The 24,431-nt window shown below is 36.7% G+C and overlaps 1 protein-coding gene across 1 annotated transcript; it reads left to right on the forward strand.

Annotated features, from left to right (window-relative positions):
* The first annotated feature begins 1,975 nt into the window (after positions 1 to 1,975).
* Positions 1,976 to 13,739, forward strand: LOC128249524 (uncharacterized). The gene is made up of 7 exons (XM_052973395.2): positions 1,976 to 2,177; positions 3,971 to 4,086; positions 5,752 to 6,201; positions 7,534 to 7,928; positions 9,507 to 9,606; positions 13,047 to 13,129; positions 13,592 to 13,739. The coding sequence occupies exons 2-7, from the start codon at positions 3,975 to 3,977 to the stop codon at positions 13,622 to 13,624; spliced, it is 1,173 nt and encodes a 390-aa protein (XP_052829355.1). The 5' UTR covers positions 1,976 to 2,177; positions 3,971 to 3,974; the 3' UTR covers positions 13,625 to 13,739.
* The last annotated feature ends 10,692 nt before the right edge of the window (positions 13,740 to 24,431 follow it).

The following is a 24,431-nucleotide window of genomic DNA, read 5'->3' on the forward strand; positions in this document are numbered from 1 at the left end:
ATTGATATTGCAATGTATATTCATATGCAATGAATACTTCTTCCACTTGTAATAGGTTGGAATGAGTCACTGTTATAAGCAATCATAACATTGTAAACTTGACAGTTTACAATGTTCTCTTTCTAGCTAACTGTCTATCTATCGTTCTATCTACCTGCCCATTTATGTGTGTGTGTGTATATATATATATATATATATATATATATATATATATATATATATATATATATATATATATGTGTGTGTGTGTGTGTGTGTGTGTGTGTGTGTGTGTGTGTATGTATGTATATATACATACATATAAATGCGCGTGCACACACACACACACACAGACACACATCTGTTGGCCTGTTGTTGCTACTTAACTTCCGGTCAGCATTGATCAAGTAGACGTAACCAAAGAGAGCCTACCCGTGACCACCCGTCATTTTAAAAGACCCAAGGACTCACATGTCCAATATGTCTTCCTTGCTTTTAGTAGGGTGACATGATGAGGGGATTCGGTTTCAGTATCTAACAGATCCAGTGGTCTTCTTGGTTCCAAGTGACATCGTTTTGTTAGCTGGAATTAGTAATCTCTGTGTGTCAGGTAAAGAGAAGGATCTGTTATAGGTAACGGGGAGATGGGTACTTTCAATGGTGAACCCAAACTTCCAGTGTGTTAAGGAACTTATTATCACAATCAGCAGCAGTAGCAGCAGTAGCAGCAGTAGCATTACCACTATCATTATCATCATTATCTTTTTCATCATCATCGTCGTCGTCGTCGTTACCATCTCCGAAACAGAAATGAAGCTCTTTCAAATGCTGGATGTCCAAGATGTACTCATAGTACCTATTTTCTATTTCTCTAGACTATTACCCAAACATAATTTTGATGTTGTTGTTGTGGCGGTGGTGATTTAGATGCCCAGCACACGTTGTATTTCACGAAGGCACCCCTGCGATTCCAACAAGTACTCTGATCATTGACAAGGCATAAACCATCCCATTCTTAAGCCTTAACCTAGATAACCTCCTTCAAACTGATCTTCTAAATATATATTATATAAATACTAATGACCGAGAAATATGTGACACAACCAGATACTTCTTAGAATAGGAAGATATGTCTAAAAAAATTTTTTAAAGTATTTTTTCATATTGCCATAAGGATTTCTCACTGTCGAATCGTTTCTTCTTGGGAAGCGACCTCGGTATCTTTTGCCCGTAGATTTTCAGATATTGAATGTGAGCAACAACAACAACAGTAACGCGGTCATGGACACTCTCCCACCTCCTACTACTACTACCAAGGTCATGGACACCTCTCCCTCCTCTCCACCTACTATCGCTACCAAAATCATAGAAACTCTCCCTGCTCCTACTCTTCACTAACCCAAAACAACAGAATAAATTAGAAAATAAAGTTTCTGTTTTGTTGAGTTTTAAAATGCTTATATTTAGATTAGAACCTGTCATCTTAATTTTATATCATAGTTTAGCCTCGAGTCAGCTAACCGAGCAGACCAATGATCAAAGGCGTTCAAGTCATGACCATCCTGCCTTTTTTATATCTTGTTCTCCTTTATCCAATGTGTTCTTCCATTTTGTTTCAAGACAGCAACTTGTGATTTGAGGGAGATTTGGCTGCTATTTCGAATGACCGCATTGAAGTTCCATTGCCAAGTCATAATTTTATATAAGAACTTAAATAATGATTCCTTTCGCTTTCTTAATTTAAAAAATGTTTTGTTAAATCCCTCGAAATTCTTGATTATTTTGAAAATTAATAAAAACAGTTTGTTTCGTAAGAAATTTGACCTGGAAAGGGTTCCATACACATTGCAGCCAGTAATAGGTTCCCTTCTTAGTTATTTCGTAAGCGGCACGTTTTATTTAATTAGACTCCGCGTTGCAGGTCAGACAATCAACAACGTCATGGTGTTGAGATCACGTCTTTAGTTTTATGATAAACAATTTTTATTGCCAGCATACACAATAAAGGGGGACTAGGGAGCCAACGGTACCTCTACTGAACTCCCAAAACAACGATAACACTGCAGTCTGGCTTCTTTCACACAACGGGTCTCGCAGATACACACACTCAGAGTATACATTCGTAACAGATTTGGTCATCACAATATCCTTGTTTAATATTAATCCAGTGATCTATTAAGCCAAGCGAGTATCGTTCAGTAAGTACCATTGTTTTACTAACCATCTAACATATATTTTTTTTTATATAATGCTGTTAGTATTGAAGTTGTTTCGCACCAAATACTGATATAGTTTTGTCAGGTTTGTAAGTCTGTTGATGGCTTTAAAAGACTCAGTGTTACACATTGAAATATACTCGAATATATTTTAATGCGTCGGTACATCAATATGCAGAAGTACCTACCGATATACGATATGAGGTTGCCAAAAGACAAGAAATGGAAATTTTAAAGAGGCAGTGATGAAAAAATAATTCTTTAAGTGGTCAGAGATGGTCATCCTCGAACGCGAACTGACAGCTATCGTGTGTATGTGTTGGGAGTATTGGAGGAGCTTTGTGTGAATATATTCACTACAATATACAAAAATGTATATTTTTAAACATTTATCATATTATCCATCAATACGTGTTAGTAATGACAAACTGGAGCTGCGACACGGTTTCATATTCCTCCTTGAAACTAACATTTCATTTATGCCACTAATACTATAAACAAAAACATAAACCTCCCAATACCCCAAATTCGACTTAGTTTGAATTATAAGACAGTTGTACCCTTTTGTGTATGCTAATACATGCATGTCTGTATAATGGGTTTTTATAGTACATTGTAGATAGTCTAGTCAAACGGAATCCATACTGATTTTTGTTTTTCTTACTAGACATAAATCTTCGGAAACAGGGAATCATTAAACGTTATTGTTATCAGGCCATTCTCTGCTGTATTAGCGTCGTCAATGTGATGTTTACACCCTTGATTTGTGTATCAACATATGGATGAAAGTAAATTGTTCAGGGTGTATTCTTCATACAATTACTGCCAAGTACTAATATGGCGAGGTCACACAAAATACAGCATATTGAATAATCAATTAAGGTTATTTAAGCAAATAGATAAAATTACCTTTATGGGTGTTTAAAATATATAAACAAAAGGGACAAGTTCATGAAGATCAGTTTACTAAAATGTTTAGACAGTACTGTTTTCAAATTTTGACACAAGGCCAGCAATTTCGGGGAGGGAATAAAACGATAGCATCAACCCCAAAGTTTAGGTGACCACGAAAGGATGAGCGGTAAAGTCGACCTCAGCGGAATTTGAAGTCAGAACATAAAGACTGACAAATGCCACTAAATATTTTGCTAATGGTGATTGGAGAGTGGTTAGCCTTTAAAGCCAATCATTTTAAATAAGTACTACTGTACTCTCTCTACACGAAAAAAAAAATCAAAAATGAGATCAGTATTGTCATAGAGAGATGTGAGTTTTGTGAAGATAGTAGGGTGAGAAGAAAAGAAAAATACATATTTGGATGTCTTTTGATAAGTAGAGGAAAGAAATCACACGCTTTGGGTTTGCCTTTTCATCTGAGATAAATAGAAACAAATTTTTACTTATAAATGTTTTGTTTAATCTCTCTCAAATGGAGAAGACAGGCCCAACATATCAGGTTCCTATTCTGCTGTATCAGATGAGAAACATTTTTATTTCTATCAGTCGAGGATGGTAAATGTATGAACGTTTTTAATCATAGAAGTACTCAATCACTGTTTGCCTGAACTAAACAAAAACAACACGAAGTCGAAAATCTTTAATGGTTTTACAACTCTAAATTAAATGATTCACCACTCCACCAACACCATAATCATCATCATTATCATCATCATCATCTTCATTGTCATCAACATCATCATCATCATTATGATCATTATCATCATCAAGAATGTTCGATTATTCGCATCACAGTTTTACTCGCGCCATTGTTACAGGTCAATGACAATGAATCTGTTTTCTGTGTGTTTAACTCTGCTGCTGTGTCATGCCTGCGACAGTCAACCGAAACCAGAAACCGAAAGTCCGATGACATCACTGAAACAACTGACATGTGAGTTTTAAAATTTTCATTGAGAAACTTTGATTAATATTTGATGGGCAGAATGAAGAGATGTGGTGGGGGAGGAACCTAGTTACTTTAAATTAGTGATTCTTAAGTGTTTGGCTTCCAATTGCTTTTTTTTCCTCTAGTAAACTCGTCAAAACATTCTGATAAACGCCACCAAATGAAAAAGTTTTTTGCTCCTCCTCCTCTTCCCCTCATCTATATTATACTTCAAAACATACGGTTGAAATTTCAAATCTGTTTAAATGAAACCCTAAAGGGGAATCCCAATTCTGCTTCTTTGAGAAGTATTGCTGAAGTCAGGCACACTGTACTTTCCGTCAAACCTATAACTTAACAACTAACATGAATTAGTTAGAATCTCCACTTAAGTCCTGAGTTCAAATCCCACCTGGATAGACTTTCGACAGAAAAAAAGCAAAGTTAACCTTAGTGGAATTTAAATTCAGAACGTAAAGGGACGTAATCAAACACCATAGAAAGAATTTTGTCTGTCATTTACATGAAAAATGACTGTAGCTGCTGCTTAGCCCCTGGTCAGTCTTGATTGAGAAGATCTAAAGTGAAAAATATTCCAGCCATGACCATCCAATCCTGTCATTTTCTGCAGATGATATGTACCCAGCTCTGTATTATCCAATGTCCTTCCATTTTTCAGACGATAGGGTATGATGTGAGGGTGATTTAACTGCTATTTCTACCCAGCAGAATGATCATGTAGGGGCTCCCTCATTAGCATGTCATATACATCTAACACTAACACGATGAACAAACTAAATAGTTTAGTTATTTACACCAGTCAGGAGGACAATGTTTCGTATCCTAATACCAGGGCTACATTTTGTCCTGGCCATGACACTCTGCTCTCAATGGTATAGTACTCTTAGCTGTAAAATTGTATAACACTGATTTTAGCAACACTACAACACTGCAGAACTGGACAGTATTTTCATTGTTACAATAGACCAGCGATATATACGTAGGGGAAATATTGTCTCTCATCAGGTAAATGCTACATGAAAATTAGAAATAATTATTGTTGTGGTTCAGAAGCCATCACACTAGAGTGTTGTTTACCCCAGGTCAGCCTCGACCATCTCATCCTTTTCTCAGGAACACGTAATTTAATGTATTCTAAAGTTTGATCCGAGGAATATTTGGCTGCTATTTTTAGTACGCCAAGCAACTAGATAGAAGCTCCTTCGTTAAATCTGAACTAATTTTGTTGCTGCTATTTAGTGCTGGGTCAGTCTTTCCCAAGCGAAACTATAGTCAAAGACATTCCAATCATAACCAATAGTCGATGGAAAGTCTTTGAATATTCAATTTATGCAGACAATGTATCTAGGGTTACATAATTCAATGTGTCCTTCATTTGTAAGAAAGTGGAGTGTGATTTGAAGAATATATATCTGCTATTTCTAGCACCCCGAGCGACTGCAGAGAGGCTCCTTCTGATTGTTTAAAACACCGTACTGTTACGTGAGGATAAATGAATAAATGATTGCCAGAATAAATGAAGGAACAAATGGGTGTATGTGTGAGTGAAATGGAATTCATTTGAGCCTTAAAATATTGTAACAGTTTAAGGAGAATACTTCCATTTTAAATTATGCATACTTCCGTGAAATTAAAACTGCTCTATTTCAGATACGCCAGACACCCCACATTTAACTACCACATTTAACTACTCCCTGCAAACACCACAACAAACTTCTGTATCAACAAATAATACCGAAACAAACACTTCCTTATTTCAAGAAGAATCTGGAAACTTAAGCTTAGTGTTATCTACGACAGAGGCGGTGGGAAATATAACTGAAATTCCTCAACAAGATGCACTGAATGATAACGATCAAGTGATGTATGTAAACAATTTGACTGAGACAGCATCGCAAAAAGTTGTCGGAAAATCAAATAAGAATGATACAGAAGTAAAGTGCAGTGGATATCTTCCGGATGAATCTAATGCTCACCAATTCCAAGTGTTTGCTTTTGAGAGATGGGTCATTCAAAAATGTCATTACGGTTTAATCTGGAACCAAGATCTTTGCCAGTGTGATTGGGCACCAGGACATCAGTTTTTTTCTCCAACTGAAGGTAATAACTTTAATTGGTTGATAGGGATTAATAAAGTTAACTCTTTTATACACTTCGTAGGTCTATGGTTTGGATTCCGTAGCGTTTAGTAAATAATAAGAGAGAAGTTTTGTCTACTCCAGAGAATTACAGAAACTGAGGGAATGTAGCATACACAACAGAACGCCAGCACTTCAACTCAAGAACCGAGAGTAGGGAGCCCAATTCTCTATCCCCAAGGTCATTCCACATCTACACTGTATTCGCTGTTCCTCACTGAATCAAGTTAGGTTAGAGTATCTATTGTCTCTCTACCCAGAGGGAAAAACGATGTTACAATTGCCGTATTTCCGTTTGAAGTTACGAAAGAATAAAACATTGAAAGGAAATATTTGAATCGTTCAGAAAATTAGTAGCTGTTCTGGTAGGTCCCAGAGAGTAGAAGTAAGCAGATTGTAAAGGGAGTTTGTAACTCAGTTGAAATTAACAGTTGTAGTTTTTCGAACTGATATAGTATCTTTGAGACGGGTCTAATGGTCATGGAAACCGTCGTTTTTCTACTTCTTAAGCTATTTTCTAAAATCATTGTTAACAGCTAATATGACGGCGACTACTGTAGTGATCCATGGTTGTAAGCTATTTCATTTCTTTTAGTTTATAAGTCACCTTACCACAGATCTTCGTTATTTTGATTATTTTGGTCGGAGGAAGGAGTTGTGCTCATGATGCTGGCAGGGCCACCAAGATTACAGAGATCAATGTGGATAGGACTGATGGCTGCGGGTAAAACATGGGCAGGGAGGACGGTTATAGTAGTAAGTGTGGTGCCATTGAAGCGGAGATGCAGAACAGTGGAAGGACGGGTGGAGTAGATAGTGTGATGCCTGTCATCACACTATGACGACAGGTAAAAAGACGAGTAAGTTGGGAAACATTGAGTGAAGATGGCAGTCAACTCTGAAAAAGAAAGATCAGTGTAGTGATGGTTGAAAAGGCATCGAGGGGAGGCGGCATGGATGTGGATTAGAGATTTGACTGTGTTGGTGGCTTTTTTTCTTTTTCTTTTTTTATGCGTTCTGTGATGTGTGCAGGTTTACTTATCCAGTGTCCAATATATAATAATTCAAACTAAAAACTGGCCGTCCTTTCCACGTCTGGTTATCCCAAGTAGAATCAGCACACTTCAAGATTTTTGATGTCTTCTTCAGGTTAATGTTATCATTAAAGTAACTTGTTTTCTAAATCTTTAGAAATCAATGCAATTTGTTTCACTGAGATTTCACTATTCTACAATATTTTTTGTAGGTTGTTTCTAAATTGGTTTTAATCGATATATATTTACTTATGTTCCAGAAGGAGGCTGCGATCTCACCTTAAACATTACATTCGATGAAAGCATCATTCGTGACTACGCAAAAAATGCTTTTATAAGTGTTGAGCAAAAAGTAGAAATACGCCCAGCCAACAGGAACGAACAAGAGGATAGTCTTAGTGGCTATTTCGATCCAGGATTATTACGAATTCTTTTCTTCGCTGGGAACTCATACAGTAATCATCTGAAAATTGAATTCTATTTTAAACGAATAGAATTAGCAACAAACTCCACTGAAATGGTGATACTCTCTAACGCCTGTTATGATAGTGAAAATAACACCTCTGAATCTACATTAAGTCTTACTCTGTTTCCAAAAATTAATGTAATAGGATTCACCATAAACGAACACTACGAAGAAGGCCAAGTTAATTTGGTAAGTTAATCACACACACACACGCACGCACACACGCACGCACACACACACACACGCACGCACACACGCACGCACACACACACACACATTATATAGATGATATGTGAGCGATATATATATCTTTTACTTGTTTCAGTCATTAGATTGCGGCCATGCTAGGACATCACCTTGAATTTTAGTCGAATGAATCGACCACAGTACTAAGTCTTTTTAAGCCTAGCACTTATTCTATAGGTTTCTTTTGCCGAACCGCTAAGTTACAGAGCATAAACACACCAACACTGTTGTCAAGCAGTGGTGTGGGACAAACACACACACACACGCATAAGCTATTTTTCATCAAAGAGGTGCTTACATATAAAGGAAATAGTGATTATTGGGCGAAGAGTTGTGTAGGATATTTTGTGGTAGCGAACCAAGAAGAGTGGGAGGAGAGATTAAGGTTCAACAATAGCAGAAAGAAGGAGGTGAGAGAAAGAAACACGGTAATGGGGATGAGAAAGAAGTAGGGGTAAGAAATCAGGATATGGTGTTAGAATTAAAAAGCAAGTAGAGGAACAGACTGTTGTGTTCAGTATGAAGGGAGGTGGTTAAAAGTCAAGAGCTTTCAGGATAATGTACGTTAAAGTAAGGTTGGTAGTCAGGAGACCCATATAGTGTATTAAAGATTATAAGCACAGCCGAAGTAAATAAGCTGTTAAAGGTGAAGTCAATCCAGTATTATCAATAAAATGGTAGAATCCCACCATCAGTAAATGTTTCGTGGTTTTTCTATAATTCCATCAACAACACTGAATAAGTAACACGTTCATACATACACACACACACACACACACACACACACACACACACACACACACACACACACACACACACACAGCTAATGAGGACGACTGCCTAACAACCGCCATACGATCGCGATCTTGAAATCTCTTCGATACTAGTTTGTTCAACCTCATATAAATAAATTTATATACAACAGAGAAGGACAATGTCCATAGTCTTTGCTGACCTTGTCAAATTGAACTTCCTATTGCTATAATTATTGTTTAATCCTAATTCAACAGTGATTGAGAAGAAATGTGATTAAAAGTGCTCCACCCATGACCATTCCGTATTTTGGCATATCAGGGTGTGCATCAACAATTGCCATCCCTTCTATTTTGCAGGCAGTGTGTATCTAAAATTACATTATCCAATGTGTTCCTTTTGAAGACCGTAAAGTATGACTTGAGGGAGATTTTGGTGCCATTTTGAGCAGTTCGAGTGACTAAGCAGAGGCTCTTCTTTGACATGTCTGTTTGCTATTTCAATTCTATAATGACAAAAATGCTATGTTGTAACTTAATATTTTCAAATCTTGAAACAATTAGAGATGAATTTAAAAAGAATTTCTAAATAGCGAATGTCTGGCTTCACACGTCAACTTAACCTAAAAGTTATTCAACAAAACTAAATATATTTTAGGTATATACACATGCTTTCATGTATAGAATTATTTTGCTGCGTGGTGTTTTATGTGAAACGCCTATAAGAGAATTATGTGTCTTCTTTTTCTTCACATACCAAAAACAACAGGAAGCTGAAATCTGGCACCAAGTTAACATTACAATAACAAAAGGCAACGTTGTAATAAATATGGACGGACAGGAAGTTCTAAAATCACACATGTTTCCAGGTCAGTGTTTGGTTTTTAACGTTGTTTTCGATATTTCGTTTTGTTGAGCAGAAAGTGTCGACCTACATGCTATTCTGTTTTTACCTCTTGATTGACTCTGGTTCTGTGGTTAAGTTTGCATCACAACCACATTTGATCCCACACTATGGCAGGCTGGACAAGTTTTTCTTGCCATAGCCTTGGATTGACTATCATACGCGTGGAATGTGTGTGCGTGTGTGTGCGCGTATGTGTGCGTGTGTGTGTGTGTGTGTGTGCGCGTGTGCGCGCGTTTGTGTGTGTAAGGTGGAGTTACTAGACTGTCGGTCTGAATACTTTACAGTGTTTCTTCTAGTTGTCTATGTTCTTAATTCAAATCCTATCGAGGTCGACTTTGCGTGTTCTTCTCGCGGAGTGATAAAATACCAGACAAGTACTGGGATCGATGCATCATGCCCTCTCTCATTCTCATTCTCACTCTCTCTCTCCTCTTTCTCACTCTCTCTCTCTCTCCTCTATCTCTCTCTCTCTCTCTCTCCTCTCTCTCTCTTCTCTCTCGCTCTCTCTCTCTCTCTCTCTCTCTCTCTCTCTCCTCTCTCTCTCTTCTCTCTCTCTCTCTCTCTCTCTCTCTCTCTCTCAATCACCTATGGAAAGCGAACAACATATATATTGTAATCCGTATTTTTAACTTCCGGTCAGCCATTACTATGATTGACCGTTGACTGAACACTATTCAATTTTTTTTCTCCGTGTTTTTCTCCTTGTTTCTGTATTCTTTCTGTTGAAGAGCGTAGCTCGAAACGTTAAAGACTTTCCGTATGTCCGAGCGTCATACTAATACATCGTTTTGTTGTTTACACCACCTGTCCTCGTCTGTTGTTGTTTTTTCGTACATTCTCCTATATATATATATATATATCCTTTTGGTGCAAATGGTTTTGTTATACGGCGCCGTGTTTTACAATCCTGTAAGTAATAATAATGGTATTTATAAAAGCTTATGGCGATCACCGTGCAATGACTAAGGAAAATAGTCTAATAAAGGGGCATATAAGCTCTCGACAGAAAAAGAAGGCTTTCCTATCTTTTGGGGAATGTCCCTTGTCTGCTTGCAGAGCACTTTCACCGCTTACGGCTACCAGGTGTCATCCGGGGTAGCGCACTTTCGTTGCTGGATGTACGTAAGGAATTGCTCGGTGCAGGCTGAGTGTATTCTAAATGATTAACACGGAAAGCTTTATTTAGGATAGTACAGAAGTAAGCCGAAACAATCGTTGTCCTAAATAAAGCTTCCAGTAAATTGCGCCTTCTGTATTAATAATTTAGAATATATATATATATATATATATATATATATATATATATATATATATATATATATATATATATATATATATATATATATGTATATATATATATATATATATATATATATATATGTATATATATATATATATATATATATATATATATATATATATATATATATATATATATATACATACATACATATGCACACATATATATATACATATATATACATATATATATACATACACATATACATATGTGCATATATATATGTATATATATATATGTATATATATATATATATATATATATATATATATATATATATATATATATATATATACATATATACATACATACATATACATAAACATATATACATATATATATATATATATATATATATATATATAGACATAGAATAAGATATAATAGTATATTAAGATATGAAGATATATCAAAAACATTATAATATAGGTTGCTATAGCAATTATAACCAAAGAGGTAAAATTGATAAATGAGGGTGCAGAATAGCACCTACAATTGCTAGAAATGAGAGCCAAAATTTAACTCGAGCAGCCACGCAAAGCACTAACCTAATGAGACTGTAAAGAAGAAATTAAGACGACCTTGTTTCTCGTCAGAGGTTTCCACAATGATATTGATCAAATTTCGAAATCACGTGACAAGGTTTTATCAAATTATTTCATTCTTTCAGTGTATCTCACCAAAGAAACATGTTGTGGCCTGCTGCTCGCAGTCCCGAATATTTCATTAGGTTTGTGCTTTTGTGTGGTTGCTCGAGTTAAATTTCGGCTCTCATTACTAGTAATTGTAGGTGTTATTTTATTGAATGCAAAGAGTTTCGAGGTCAAAATTTTCTTTATTCGACTGTATTATTCTTTAATGACACGTGTTTTGTTACAGATGCCATTGTAAGATATGTTTTCATCCCCACCCCCTTAGATACCTGTAACATTCCTCATCAGATATAGGAGAAACAGTCAATCATTGACGGAGATGTTGCCTGTCTGGTTTATAGTTTTCCCTCTTTTCACAACCATATAGCAGCATTTATCCTGACCAAACTCCAACTCTGTATCCTTTGAGAACGTTGTAGCCAGGTCAAGGTTCCTTTTCATCTCATGCATATTCTTTGCATATAGTTTCAAGTCATCCACAAAGAAACAGTGTGTAATTTTGGTATTTCTGTTTCCTTGTGAACCAGTAAGATGTCCTTCAGTCTTTCTTAACATGAATGATAAGGGGTTTACAGAAAGTATAAACAACGCCACAGGGAGACTATCCCTTTGGAATATACCTCAAAGATACTGTATTCTATCACTCCTATACAATCACTCTTTGTATTTAACTTCAAGATGGTGGCCCACGATGAATTCAGGTCAGCTATGGCTTTATGTATGTATGTATGTATGTATGTATACTTGAATTCATCCGACGGGCTTACGCATAGTTTCCGTCCACTAATTTCACTGACAAGAATTCGGTCGGCCTGAGGCTATGGTAAAGATACTTGTTCAAGGTGCCGTGCAATGAGATGGAACTCGGTGTAACATGGTTACGAAGCGGACTTTTTTAAACCAAATTTCTAAAATTGTTCGTAAATAGCAACTGAAATAATCCTTTCCACGAATAAAGAAGCCTTTCTACAGTCGTAACTTTTTCCCTCGAACTGCCAAATTTTGGAACTCTCTTCCATATTGATTTTCCCCTTCTCATGACCTGAATTCTTACAAAGTCTAAAGTAAATTCATTCTTTTGGTCTTAATTTCTTCTTTACAGTCCCTTACACTAAGTGACTGTTTGCCTTGTTTGCGACTTACAATTAAAAACAAAATAAAGTCGATTGCATTGAGCCTGTGCTCAGCTGGTTCATCGACCTCGAAAGGATGAAAAGCAAAGGCTCGGAGAAATTTGAACTCAGAATGTATAGACAGACGAAATGTTGTTCAGCATCTAGTCCAGCATGCTAACTATTCTGCTTGCTCGCCGCCTTAGATAATAAAAACTGAAATAATGTTTTGTAAAATCTGAAGATTCCATATCAATTAATGATTTTGTTGTTGTTTTTCTCTGTATAAGCTTTTCCAAACTGAGTCTTAATACGTGGGTATTTTCATTGTTTTCAGAATATATACGGAATTCCCAATGTCCTCTTACCATTGGAGGTGACCCAACTAAACAGCAATTTTTCTATGGTTACATAGATGATGTAAGTAAAATATCCATTCTCAACTAGTCGTGATTTATCTTAGATAGTTAACTGTTAGATAAGACGAAATGGTAGAAATGGTATGGCACCAACAAAATGCCTTCAAAATCTGTCTTTATATTCTTTTACTAGTTCCAGTTAGTGGGTTGTGATAATACTAGGGCAATGTTCTCTTTTCAAATTGCCCCTAAGACTACCGTGGCTGTTATTCGTCTGGTATTAAGTAAAATAAGCGCTAGTCTTTCACTGATATTATTACATTGCGTAGTGTATCTAGGACTACGTTAACAAATGCGTTCTTTTTTTTTATTGAGGGAGATTTTGTTGGCAATTCTAGCAAATAGAATAAGCATATTAGAGATTCAAGCATTGGTGCGTCAGATGTCAAATATTCGAAATAAAGTTTTGTTTTTAATAAAAGTCTATTGAAATGAAATATAATCAGAAAATTTCTATTTTCAGATCTTGCTGTGGAGGCAGTGTTCACCAAATTAAGGACGAAACTGTGGTTTACATTTAGGTTCTATTTGTAACACTTCACATGTTTACAATAATTGAAGAAAATTTCATTCATTTTCAATCATTTGAAAAATAAATTCTTTTAATCTTTCATTTGTTGTTGTAAGTGAAATAACTCGTTAATACAAGCAGTACTTTTTGATACTGGCATCTGCTGAATTGGCACAAAGCCTTGTTTTTTTAAAGTTGAACCAACATTAAATATATTGTCAGATGAGTTCCAGCCGTGCCCATCCTGTATTTTAGAGGTATCTAGGATTACATTATCTTAGGTGTGCTTCACTCATTTTTTAAGATGATGGGGTGCGATTTGAAGGAGTTGTGGCTGTTGTTTCTAGCAGGGTGAGCAATCACATAGAAATTCCCTGGTTTGGTTTGTTTTTTTGTTTTGTTCTGTTTTTTTTCTGAGTGAATTGATTGAGAGATAAATCTCTCCTCGCCGGATTGAATCTATTGCAAATGACTTCTCTGTCATTGAAATCAGAACAGCAAATCGATTGATCACTTGGCAATTTCACAATGATGCTACCTCTTGGTACCATTATGAAACTAGATGAAATGGATAAGTATCTTGATCATGACAAATCAGCAATTTTACCATGGGCCAGGCTAGGTACTGTAATGGAGTAGATATATATGTGAATATCTGGTATATAATCTGTAGGGAAGATAAAAACTAAAAATTCAGTCATAGTTTTACTTTATTAACTTTTGTGGCAAAACAAATTGAGGAAGACCTGAAGTTGCAGCGCCTCGACCTCAAGCATACTAAGACCAGCGCAATGGATTGGAAAACATCATCACCAAAGTCTGTCAGCTAGCGGTACCCACAGAAGCGTATTGACATATTACTTACTAACTTATCTCGTTAACAAGTGAAATCAAAATATTGAGTGGCAAAATAGAAAGGATATATATTTTAGAGGAAGAAGGAAACGGGGTATAGTGATGTTCATGACTTTCCATGAAGATAGTATTAACAATTTACTGGGAACTATATAAAGCCAAGATTAAACCCGTTTCACAATCTGAGCTTATCGGGGGATGTGCAGTCGAGGGTCACCCACTAAGAAATCATTCTTACTCGGCAGCCCTCGATTGCATGGATAAGTGGGCTGACAGTTCTTATCCAAACATGTTACTCCAGCATAACCGTAACCAAAATACATAGCTCTCTCTCACTGGTCATGTTCCAGTATCTTTATCTAACACAAAATGGTTTAATTCACTGTTGTAAAAAGCGACAGCACTATGAAAGAAAACAAGAGCTTCGTTGATCTGAAGTATTGAGAAATCCAAATCTGTTCACGGCGAAAGCCCCAATAGGAGCGCTAGCGCGCTATCCGAGATGAAAGGAAATACATATTTCTCATCCACTGCATAACACAGAGACGGGTATAAATACCTATGGAACTCATCTAAGTGGAAATAAAATTATCGATTCCCCAGATTAACATATAAGAGGTTAATAGAAGAGGTCAATATATAACCAATATTTATTATATCCTCCAGAAGAGATCGAAGACAAAATCAGTCTCGATACACAGACGGATGGAACTAATCCGACGTTCTACCACTCTTTTGTAGATCAAAAAAAAATTTTAATATTGTTTCAAACACACAATTTTGTGGGAAGAGCTTTGTCGATTAAATCTATCTTTCAGTATTTGATTGAAACTATATTTTATCGATTCCAGAAAGAGTCAACCCTAGTAAGGTTTGAACTCAGAGTGCAAATATATGTAAACAAAAACTGTATCCTGACACTACACCAGTGAAGTTGTTCACCTTCCTTCATTTTTAATCCTTTTGCATTCAGATTACTCTATCAAATGTAATGCTTATTTATTCACGTTGTTTTGAATTAATCATGCATTAGCTTGTAACCTCAAGATTCTAATGATGCGATCACTTATTTTTACAATAACATTGTAGGGTAGGTGTGAGAGGCCTGATCTGACCCGTTTGAACATAAAATAGACAGAATATTTTGGTCATATATAGCCAGTTTAAATGCTAAATGGTTAATAAATATTGATTTCTTGCTTAAAAACAAGAGCATACAGTTTGCGGGGAAGGGAGAACAGTTACTTATATCGCCCACTATACTTAATTGGTACTTTATTTTATCGACATCTGAAGAGTGAAAGACACATTTGACCTATGCAAGATTTGAACTCATTTTGAGATAGATTTTTTTACCATATCTGTCATGTCTAGAGACTTAATAGGGGTTGCTTCTTTGGTTCGTTACTAAGTTGATGTTTAGCATTTATACAAGTTCACAAGAGCAGATGTTATGAAATGATCAAGTCGGCCTAAGCAGGTTTTAAAAGGTGAAAACAAGCAGAGAGAGGGAGAGAGAGAGAAAGAGAGAAAGAAAGAGAGAGACAGACGTACACATATTCCATTGTTCTTTTACAACACAAAATATGTTTGAGTAGTTTGTTAACAAGAAATACCCAAACATTTTATAATTATTTACTGAAAACAACTCACTACCTCCTGAAGTTCTTAACTATGCTGCCATTCCTGCTCAGTTAAAATGTTAGTTTGGGGAAGATTTGACTGCTATATCTAACAGGTCTAACAAGTGATCAGTATTCTGTTGCTATAAAATCAATCACCTGAGAGTTTGATGATTCTTGTCTTCTAAAATGTCTGCACAAATTTTTCTATCATTAGAAAATTTATTCACAGTTTCATAAGAGAGGAAGATACATAGACAATGGAGCTCATAATAGTATACAAGTGATACTTTGCTTGTCCCTTATTACCGAAGAAGAAAAAACGAAGGTAACCCCGACAAGTTTTGTACTCAAAACTCTGAGGGATTACACTAAATATGGCGCTCTACCATTTCTATTGTTATATAGCCTTTACCCACCCAAAAGCTATAACCAAAGGAGTCTGTAGGTGTACAGCAAAGTGTACATAGACTTGCATCCTCTCCAAGCATGGCCCGCCATAACTTCTCTTTTGCCAGGTTGTATCATTAATCTGGCAGGGTACCCACATACTTTCCACCGAGTAATCTGTGTGAATGAGTGAGGATCATTACCGGCTAGTTGACTATATCCCTTTAGGTATCTATAAATGATGATATTATCTCTAGCAGAAGTCCCCATTTTCTAGCGCGTTATACGGTTTTGAACAATCTTTGGTGACCAATAAATAGGATGCAGGCAATATTTTCCGAAGCACAACAGATGTGGACAACAAATCCATTGGCTTGTGTGAGACTATAAGGCCAGTTACTTTCTTTGGGGGCAATTGGCAAAGTCAATGGAAACGTGTTTAATTGAAAAGTGAATCCTTGTTCGAAACACTTTACTGAGAAGTTAATTTATTACAATGCAATTAATTCGTGAGTTACGGAAATTTCATTTTGTAATATATTTTGTTTAAGATAACAATATATATTTTAAGATTGCAATCCTGATGTAGTGGGAACGATTTTGAATTTATACAAGCGAAATCTGTAGTAGCCCGCTCGGTGGGTCTTCCTGTCGGAGCCTCAACTTTAGCTTGACACTTCTTCCATTAACAGTGCAATCTGTATTGCATCTCCCTCGTTGTGGAACTCTTAGATAGCAACCGTGAAGACGCAATATACACACACACGCATGCACACACACTCACACACACCACACACACACCACACACACACCACACACACATGCATACATACACACCACACACACACCACACACACATGCATGCATACACACGCACACACACATATACACACATACATATACACAGACATACGCACATGTTTGTAAGCAAACAAGTAGTCCTTATATTTATTCACTGGGACAGGGTAAGTAACATTAGTCAGAGTTTTTCTCCTATCAGTTCAACGGTTTTGATGACACTCCATCTTGACTAGACAGGGTATCCCCTACAACCGACCTCGATCAGAAAGAACCATGCCTACCCTCTTTTCTGACTCATATCTTATCAAAGGTTCTGGTACTGGAAATCTTCCTCTCAAAGAGTTGATCGCATCCTTATATTCGTATGTGTATATGGGCCTGGGTATGTCATATATCTATGTGTATCAGTGTATCAGTGTTTGTATGTGTGTGTAGATGTGTGCATACATATACACAGACGCTCACGCATATATATGCATGTATGCATGTATGTATGTATGTATGTATGTATGTATGTATGTATGTATGTATGTATGTATGTATGTATGTACGTACGTATATATATCCATGTATGATTCAGGCAGGAGCTATGGTCATTTACAAGCACGGCCATTGATGTGATTCTTAGTTTATTTAATTTCAATTCAAGGATTTCTCTCCGTGTATGGTTTTTGGGAAATGAGCACTCACGATCACAGGGTCATGGTTTCGATTCCCAGACCAGCGCTTCGTTTTGTTCTTGAGCAAACCAACTCGTTCACATTGATCCAGCCCACTCAGCTGTAAATGAGTAACCCTACAACTGACTGGTGCTCCATTCAGGGAGAATATGGACACACTTGCCTACCCAGCGAGGTGGCATTATTCGAAAGCAATCACAATGCGCGGAAATGCATTGTGATCAGTGGTGTATAACAACGTCTGATATTCTAGTCGATACTGGTATATATATATATATATATATATATATATATATATATATATATATATATATATATATATATATATATACTTTGATAGATAGATAGATAGATAGATAGACATACATACATACATACATACATACATACATACATACATACACACGCACGCTCACATACACACATAAATACATACATATATGCATACATACTTCAGTTCTTTTAACCCCTCCCAGCAGCTCATCTGTTCTACTGAGACATTCTGCTTGGTGTAGTAGCGTTGGATTGCCTTGACCTCTGCTGTTAGTTTGATGTTATGTGGCGGCCGTAATTGGGAGCCGTATTTCAAGCGACTGAGAAAAATGTTCTCCACGGAATCAACATGGTTTTCTATTTAGTCTTCTGATCTTTTGTTAAACGGATGAGAAGAGGAATCAATATATGGTACAGATTTTATGGTTTATTTCAGGTGAATTTCTTTCACGCGACTAGAGTTTCACTCAATCTCGATCATCAAGCGAGAGTAGTTCTCCCCTGACGTTGACATGAAACAAGAGTCACATGAAAGTAATTATTGTAGTGTCAGTCGGGCCTCTGATCGAGCCTAGGAAATTATTTTTCTATTTTATAGGTTATTAGCTCTATCTGACCCTCGCAACTCCCGACAGAAGTATCATCATTTTTCGGTGATGGGATAGCATTTGAACTGAGGATGTACAGAGCCGGAATAGATATCGCAGAATATCCTATCGGTTAATCTGACAATCTCACCTCCGCCAGTCGATCGACGGCAATGGACTGGTACTTTCTTTTTTATCGACCACGATAGGAATCAAAGCAAAGCTGGCTTCAGCAGGATTTGATCTCAGTACGCAGAGAATCGAAAATAATACCATGAAGCTTTCTATCAAAATTTTAATGGCTCAGCCATTTCACCGGTTTATTATATGTGAATATGCGTGTGTACGCATACATGTGTGTGTGTGTGTTTATATTTATGTGTGTGTGTGTGTGCATGTGTATGTACGTACGTATGTATGTATGAATGTATGTATGTATGTATGTGTGTGTGTTCTTTTATTCTTTTACTTGTTTCAGTCATTTGACTGCGGTCATGCTGGAGCACCGCCTCTAGTCGAACAAATCGACCTCAGGACTTATTCTATGTAAGCCTAATACTTATTCTATATATATATATGTGTATATAATTTTTTGAATAGGTATATGTCAATTATTTTCCTTCATCGATTATGTGTGTGTTTGTGTGAATATATATATATATATATGTCAAAACATTAATATCTATAAGCAAATATATATATACACATGTATATATATTATTTAAATATAAATGCATATGTGTTCCTATGCATTTTTTACCTGCATTTATGCATATATTATTATGCAAGTAGATATATATATACACACACATACACAGATAGATAGATAGATAGATAGATAGATAGATAGATAGATAGATAGATAGATAGATAGAGAGATAGAGAGAGAGAGAGATAGATAGATAGATAGATAGATAGATAGATAGATAGATAGATAGATAGATAGATAGATAGAGAGATAGATAGAGAGATAGAGAGATAGATAGATAGATAGATAGATAGATAGATAGATAGATAGATAGATAGATAGATAGATAGATAGATAGATAGATAGATAGATGAAAAGTGGTTAGGAGTCCATACAAATCAAAAATTATTGTTAAAAAGTGTAAATAAAGTTGGAAAAGGCACAGAATTTCTTTTAGAGAATGCTTTAGCGAATATTTTTTAATATTTTATTAAACATACTCTAAGATATACGTCTGTGCCTTTTCCAACTTTATTTCCTTTTTTTAACTATATATATATATATATATATATATATATATACAGGGTACGCAAAAGTGAAAATAATACTGACATCTCATTTTAACAGATAAATTTACCAAAATTACATCAAAATATCTTGAAATACTAAAGAGTAAATTTATTCAATAAAATCGCCATTGGCTTCAACCACGGCCTCGAGACGACTTCGAAATCTCCTGCAACTCTTCTAGACGGTCTCGTTGTTTAAGTTGGTGGATGATGCTATAATCCTTGCCTTCAGTTCATCTTTAGTAATCAAGGGGGTTGAAATCTGGGGAGTTAGGTACCCAGATGTTAGGAGTGATGCGATCGCAGAAATTGTCTGCGTGGCATGGTGCAGTGTCCTGTTGCTAGACATAGGATCTTCCAGCACTACCAGGGCAGCACTACCTCCTCCATGCACTTCATGTAGGCCACCTGCTTGGCACCAGTGAAGGGCGGAAATCATTTCTACACCTGAGTGAACTGGAAGAACGTGAAATAAAGTGACTTGCTCAAGAACGCAATACACAGCCCAGTCCGAAAATCGAACTCACTACTTTATGCATGATTGTGAGCGCTACGCTCTAACCACTGAGCCATGTGTGTGTGTATGTAGATAGATAGATAGATAGATAGATAGATAGATAGATAGATAGATAGATAGATAGATAGATAGATAGATATAGATCATATAATTACATATACATAACTTTATCTCTGCCTTATGTACGTGCACATGTGTGTATGTGTGTAAATATAAATGCGCATGCGCGCGTGTATGTGTGGTTTCGTGCATATTTCTATGAGAAAAATGTCAATTTTTGTGTATTTGTTAAAGTATAATAATCCTACTGGAAGGTAATCTAGTTCTATGCCGTACCATACACCAAATTAATTAGGGCCACCATTACCAGGTGTATTTTTGTTAACCACGTAATAACATGTCCTGTGAAGAGGTCAGCTGATCTGTAAACACTAAAGTACGCCGCGATGTGAAAATAAACTCCAGTCGCTGAATGTTTTATACTTTCAGTTTTGTTTGTTTCTGTATATTTCACGATACGTGCGCAATGAAGATGTTCACAGGTATGTAGGATATATTTTGAATTTTTCTCCGTGTCTGGACTAAAATTAAATTTGGCCAATACAGGAAATAACCATTTAAATACAAAGAAACAGGAAAAAGAAAGATATGACAGGAAAAGTAAGAAAAGAAAAAGGAGTGGGTCAAATAGCAGAAGATAGAGGGGGAGGGTAGATGAGCCATATACCCCAGAACAAGCGGTGTGCTCAACCACGCTTCGCGGTAATGACTGCTATGTCGTTGCCGCAGAGAATGACCAGCGACATTCGCTGTAGCAAGCACTCCACCTCGCAAGGATCATTTCTCTGACGAGTCCTGTATTTATTTATTTTTCTCTCCTCCGTGTTACGGGCGGCGACACCCGGGATTGCAGCCGATACTGCAAAGAAATAAATTGTGAACTAAAAAGAACCAAAGAAAGATTTGGAAGGGAGGAAGCCCTGTCCAAATTTTTTTTTTTTTTTTTTTATACATCTTTCCTAACAATCCATGCTTGCAATGTCACCTTCTGTATTCTCTTTATATAAGGTTATTGCATCTGCTCATTATGTGGCAAATGCTTTCATCTTTTTTTTTTATCTCAAGCTCTATATAAGGATGTGACGGGCAAAACTGCTAACGAGTTTAGAAAATATTTTGCGGTATTCCTTTCAGCTCTCTACGTTCTGAGATCCAATCCCGCCGAAGCCAACTTTGCTTTTCATCCACGAGAGTCGTAAAAATAGAATTCAAGTCTATTCAAGTATAGGGTCTATGGAATTGACCAAACGTCTCCACAAATGTTCTTCGAACATCCAACAAGAAACCGCTGGGCGTTTTGACACAGAGAGCTTGAGTGCAAACTATGTTATTTGTTGCTGACTTTGTTCAGACATAAAACTTTGCTCTGAGAATTCTCAATGGTTTTCAAGAGTAACAGAGGGAAATAATTTTTATTTTTGAAATTATTTTAAGGAGGGACGACTATTGGACACTCAGAAATGTTGATTCTGCACTGGGGCCGAACAGTAAGGCCGGTTTTTGTTAAATATTACCAACTGTATTTAGCCGTCTAACTGCAAATGAAAAACTGGCTTCTTGTTTATCTGGGAACTAACTCCAAAATAAATAACACTGTACGAGGCAAAACAACAAACAAGCAAATTATATAATATATATATGTATGTATGTATGTATGTATGTATTAATGAACGCACAAACTGCAGAAAATAAAATTAAAAAATGACAAAAAAATTAACATACTAACAACACGATTAATAACATTAGCACAAACACAAGTACTTTGTCAAACAAAAGTGTGGTGAACCCTAACCAAGCCCCGTCGTGCAAACGTTCTTTCGAACAAGAGAACTTTAGACGTAAAACATTTTGTTTATAAGACAGGCGTCATCATGACAAACTACCGCAGAGGTACACGTGAGAAGCTGAGGTAACGTACCTGAGCTTTGCATAGGCCACGGATACTTTTCTTGTTCCATTCAAGGAAAACTAGGAACAGTTCTGCTAAATACGTGAACTCTCCCTTAATTTGAAGAGGGGGAGTGTATGCACTGTGTGCATTATATTTAGAACAGAAAACATAGTAAAGCACATTACGAAGTTGTGCGAGACTCATCTGCCCATAAACTAGTCTACAATACTTCGGAAGGAAAACAAGGATCACCGTCAAGAATATTGGTGGCCACAATGTAGGCAGAGGAGAGATGTAGCACAATATAGGCAGAGGAGAGATCAGTACAGAGGTAATTTTCGGTGATATGTAGTTGAGTTGTGTCATTATGGACATAAAGTTCTCATGATTCCCAAAAAGCACAATACAATAATACCCTATAGAGTGTGCTGAATAGAAGGCCTTCAAAATCTCCAGGGCAGAATGTTCAGCAGTAAAAGCCATTTTAAAGCTTTCTGCTCAAAGGTTTAACTGAATAAAAGCAACAATAACAGCAAAAAATCACGACGGTTGCTAGCCTTAAAGCGGCACAGGAAAAACTCTGAAGTAGTCAAAAGAACGCGTCCCGTTTTCATTGCCAGAAGCTACTCAAGAGACTCGAGAACTCTCTCTCTCTCTCTCTCTCCCCCCCTCCCCTCTCTCTCTCTCTCTCCCCCTCCCCTCTCTCTCTCTCCCTCCCTCCCTCTCTCTCTCTCCCCCTCCCCTCTTTCTCTCTCTCCCCCCCCCTCTCTCTCTCTCTCTCTCTCTCTCTCTCTCAGCTTCAGCAAGTGAAAACAATGAGAATCACATACAGAAATAGCAACAACAGCAAGGACTAAACGACCAGGAAGCGCCTTCTCGCAGCAGTACCTCCTTCTACCACTATTTTATGAGGGTGATGACCAGAAGGGGGCCGAAGAGATTCAGCAGACGTTTTTTGAAGAAAAAAAATGAAAAAAGACACTAAGAAAAGATTTTAAAAGACGTAACTGAAAAATGGCGCTCTCCGGTGAAGACAGCATCTCTCAGAAAAGAATTCATTTTTCGAGAAAAGAACCCGATGAAAGGGATCCCATTTCAAATGAGAAAGAATCTGTCTCTGACCAGAATGAAATGGCCTTCACAGTCACTCGAAAGGCCAAAAAGAATGCAATAGGAAATTTTCATGAAATGCACTCGGACGGTCGAAAGAAAATTCTGACAAGACAGGAACCCATAGGACAGCTATCGAAAGGGCCTGGGTCCTTAATCACTCCTCCTGAAGGATTTTAGAATCATCAAAATGAGAAACTGGACAAGTATCGCACAAAGGAAAAGTAATCAGGGCAGGGTGCCCGTCTCGACGCAAGTGTGTGTGAGCGCGCGCGCGCGCGCGTGTATATACATATATATATAATGTATACATACATATACTGTATATATGCATAGACAGACAGACAGACAGACAGACAGGCAGACAGACAAACAAACAGACAGACAGACAGACAGACAGACAGACAGTCAGATAGATAGATAGATAGATAGATAGATAGATAGATAGATAGATAGATAGATAGATACAAGGCGCATTCCAGAAGTTTGTGACTTTTATTAAGAGAAACAGTTATAACTGATCTAGATAATTGTAATTTTAGTATATTAATTACAATTCATCTTATGAGCTGACCTGCCAAGTTTTATTATTCCAGATTAAGGAGACGGATGTAACAACACTTTGAACATACCCTTGTCACAATTGACTAGATTGCAGAATGCAGTTGAAATGTTTGGAAGCTTGCTATGTAATAAAATTTTGCGTTAAACTGTGCAAAAACACTACAGAAACTTGTGAAACACTCTAG

The sequence above is a fragment of the Octopus bimaculoides genome, chromosome 15 (assembly GCF_046866305.1).
Source record: "Octopus bimaculoides isolate indiv1 chromosome 15, ASM4686630v1, whole genome shotgun sequence".
In the NCBI taxonomy this organism is placed as follows: domain Eukaryota; kingdom Metazoa; phylum Mollusca; class Cephalopoda; order Octopoda; family Octopodidae; genus Octopus; species Octopus bimaculoides.

Coding starts and splice junctions, on each gene's coding strand:
- LOC128249524 (XM_052973395.2), top strand. CDS start 3,975: ATGACAATGAATCTGTTTTCTGTGTGTTTAACTCTGCTGCTGTGTCAT. Junction 9,607..13,046: donor AAAATCACACATGTTTCCAG/GTCAGTGTTTGG, acceptor CATTGTTTTCAG/AATATATACGGAATTCCCAA. Junction 13,130..13,591: donor TCTATGGTTACATAGATGAT/GTAAGTAAAATA, acceptor TTCTATTTTCAG/ATCTTGCTGTGGAGGCAGTG.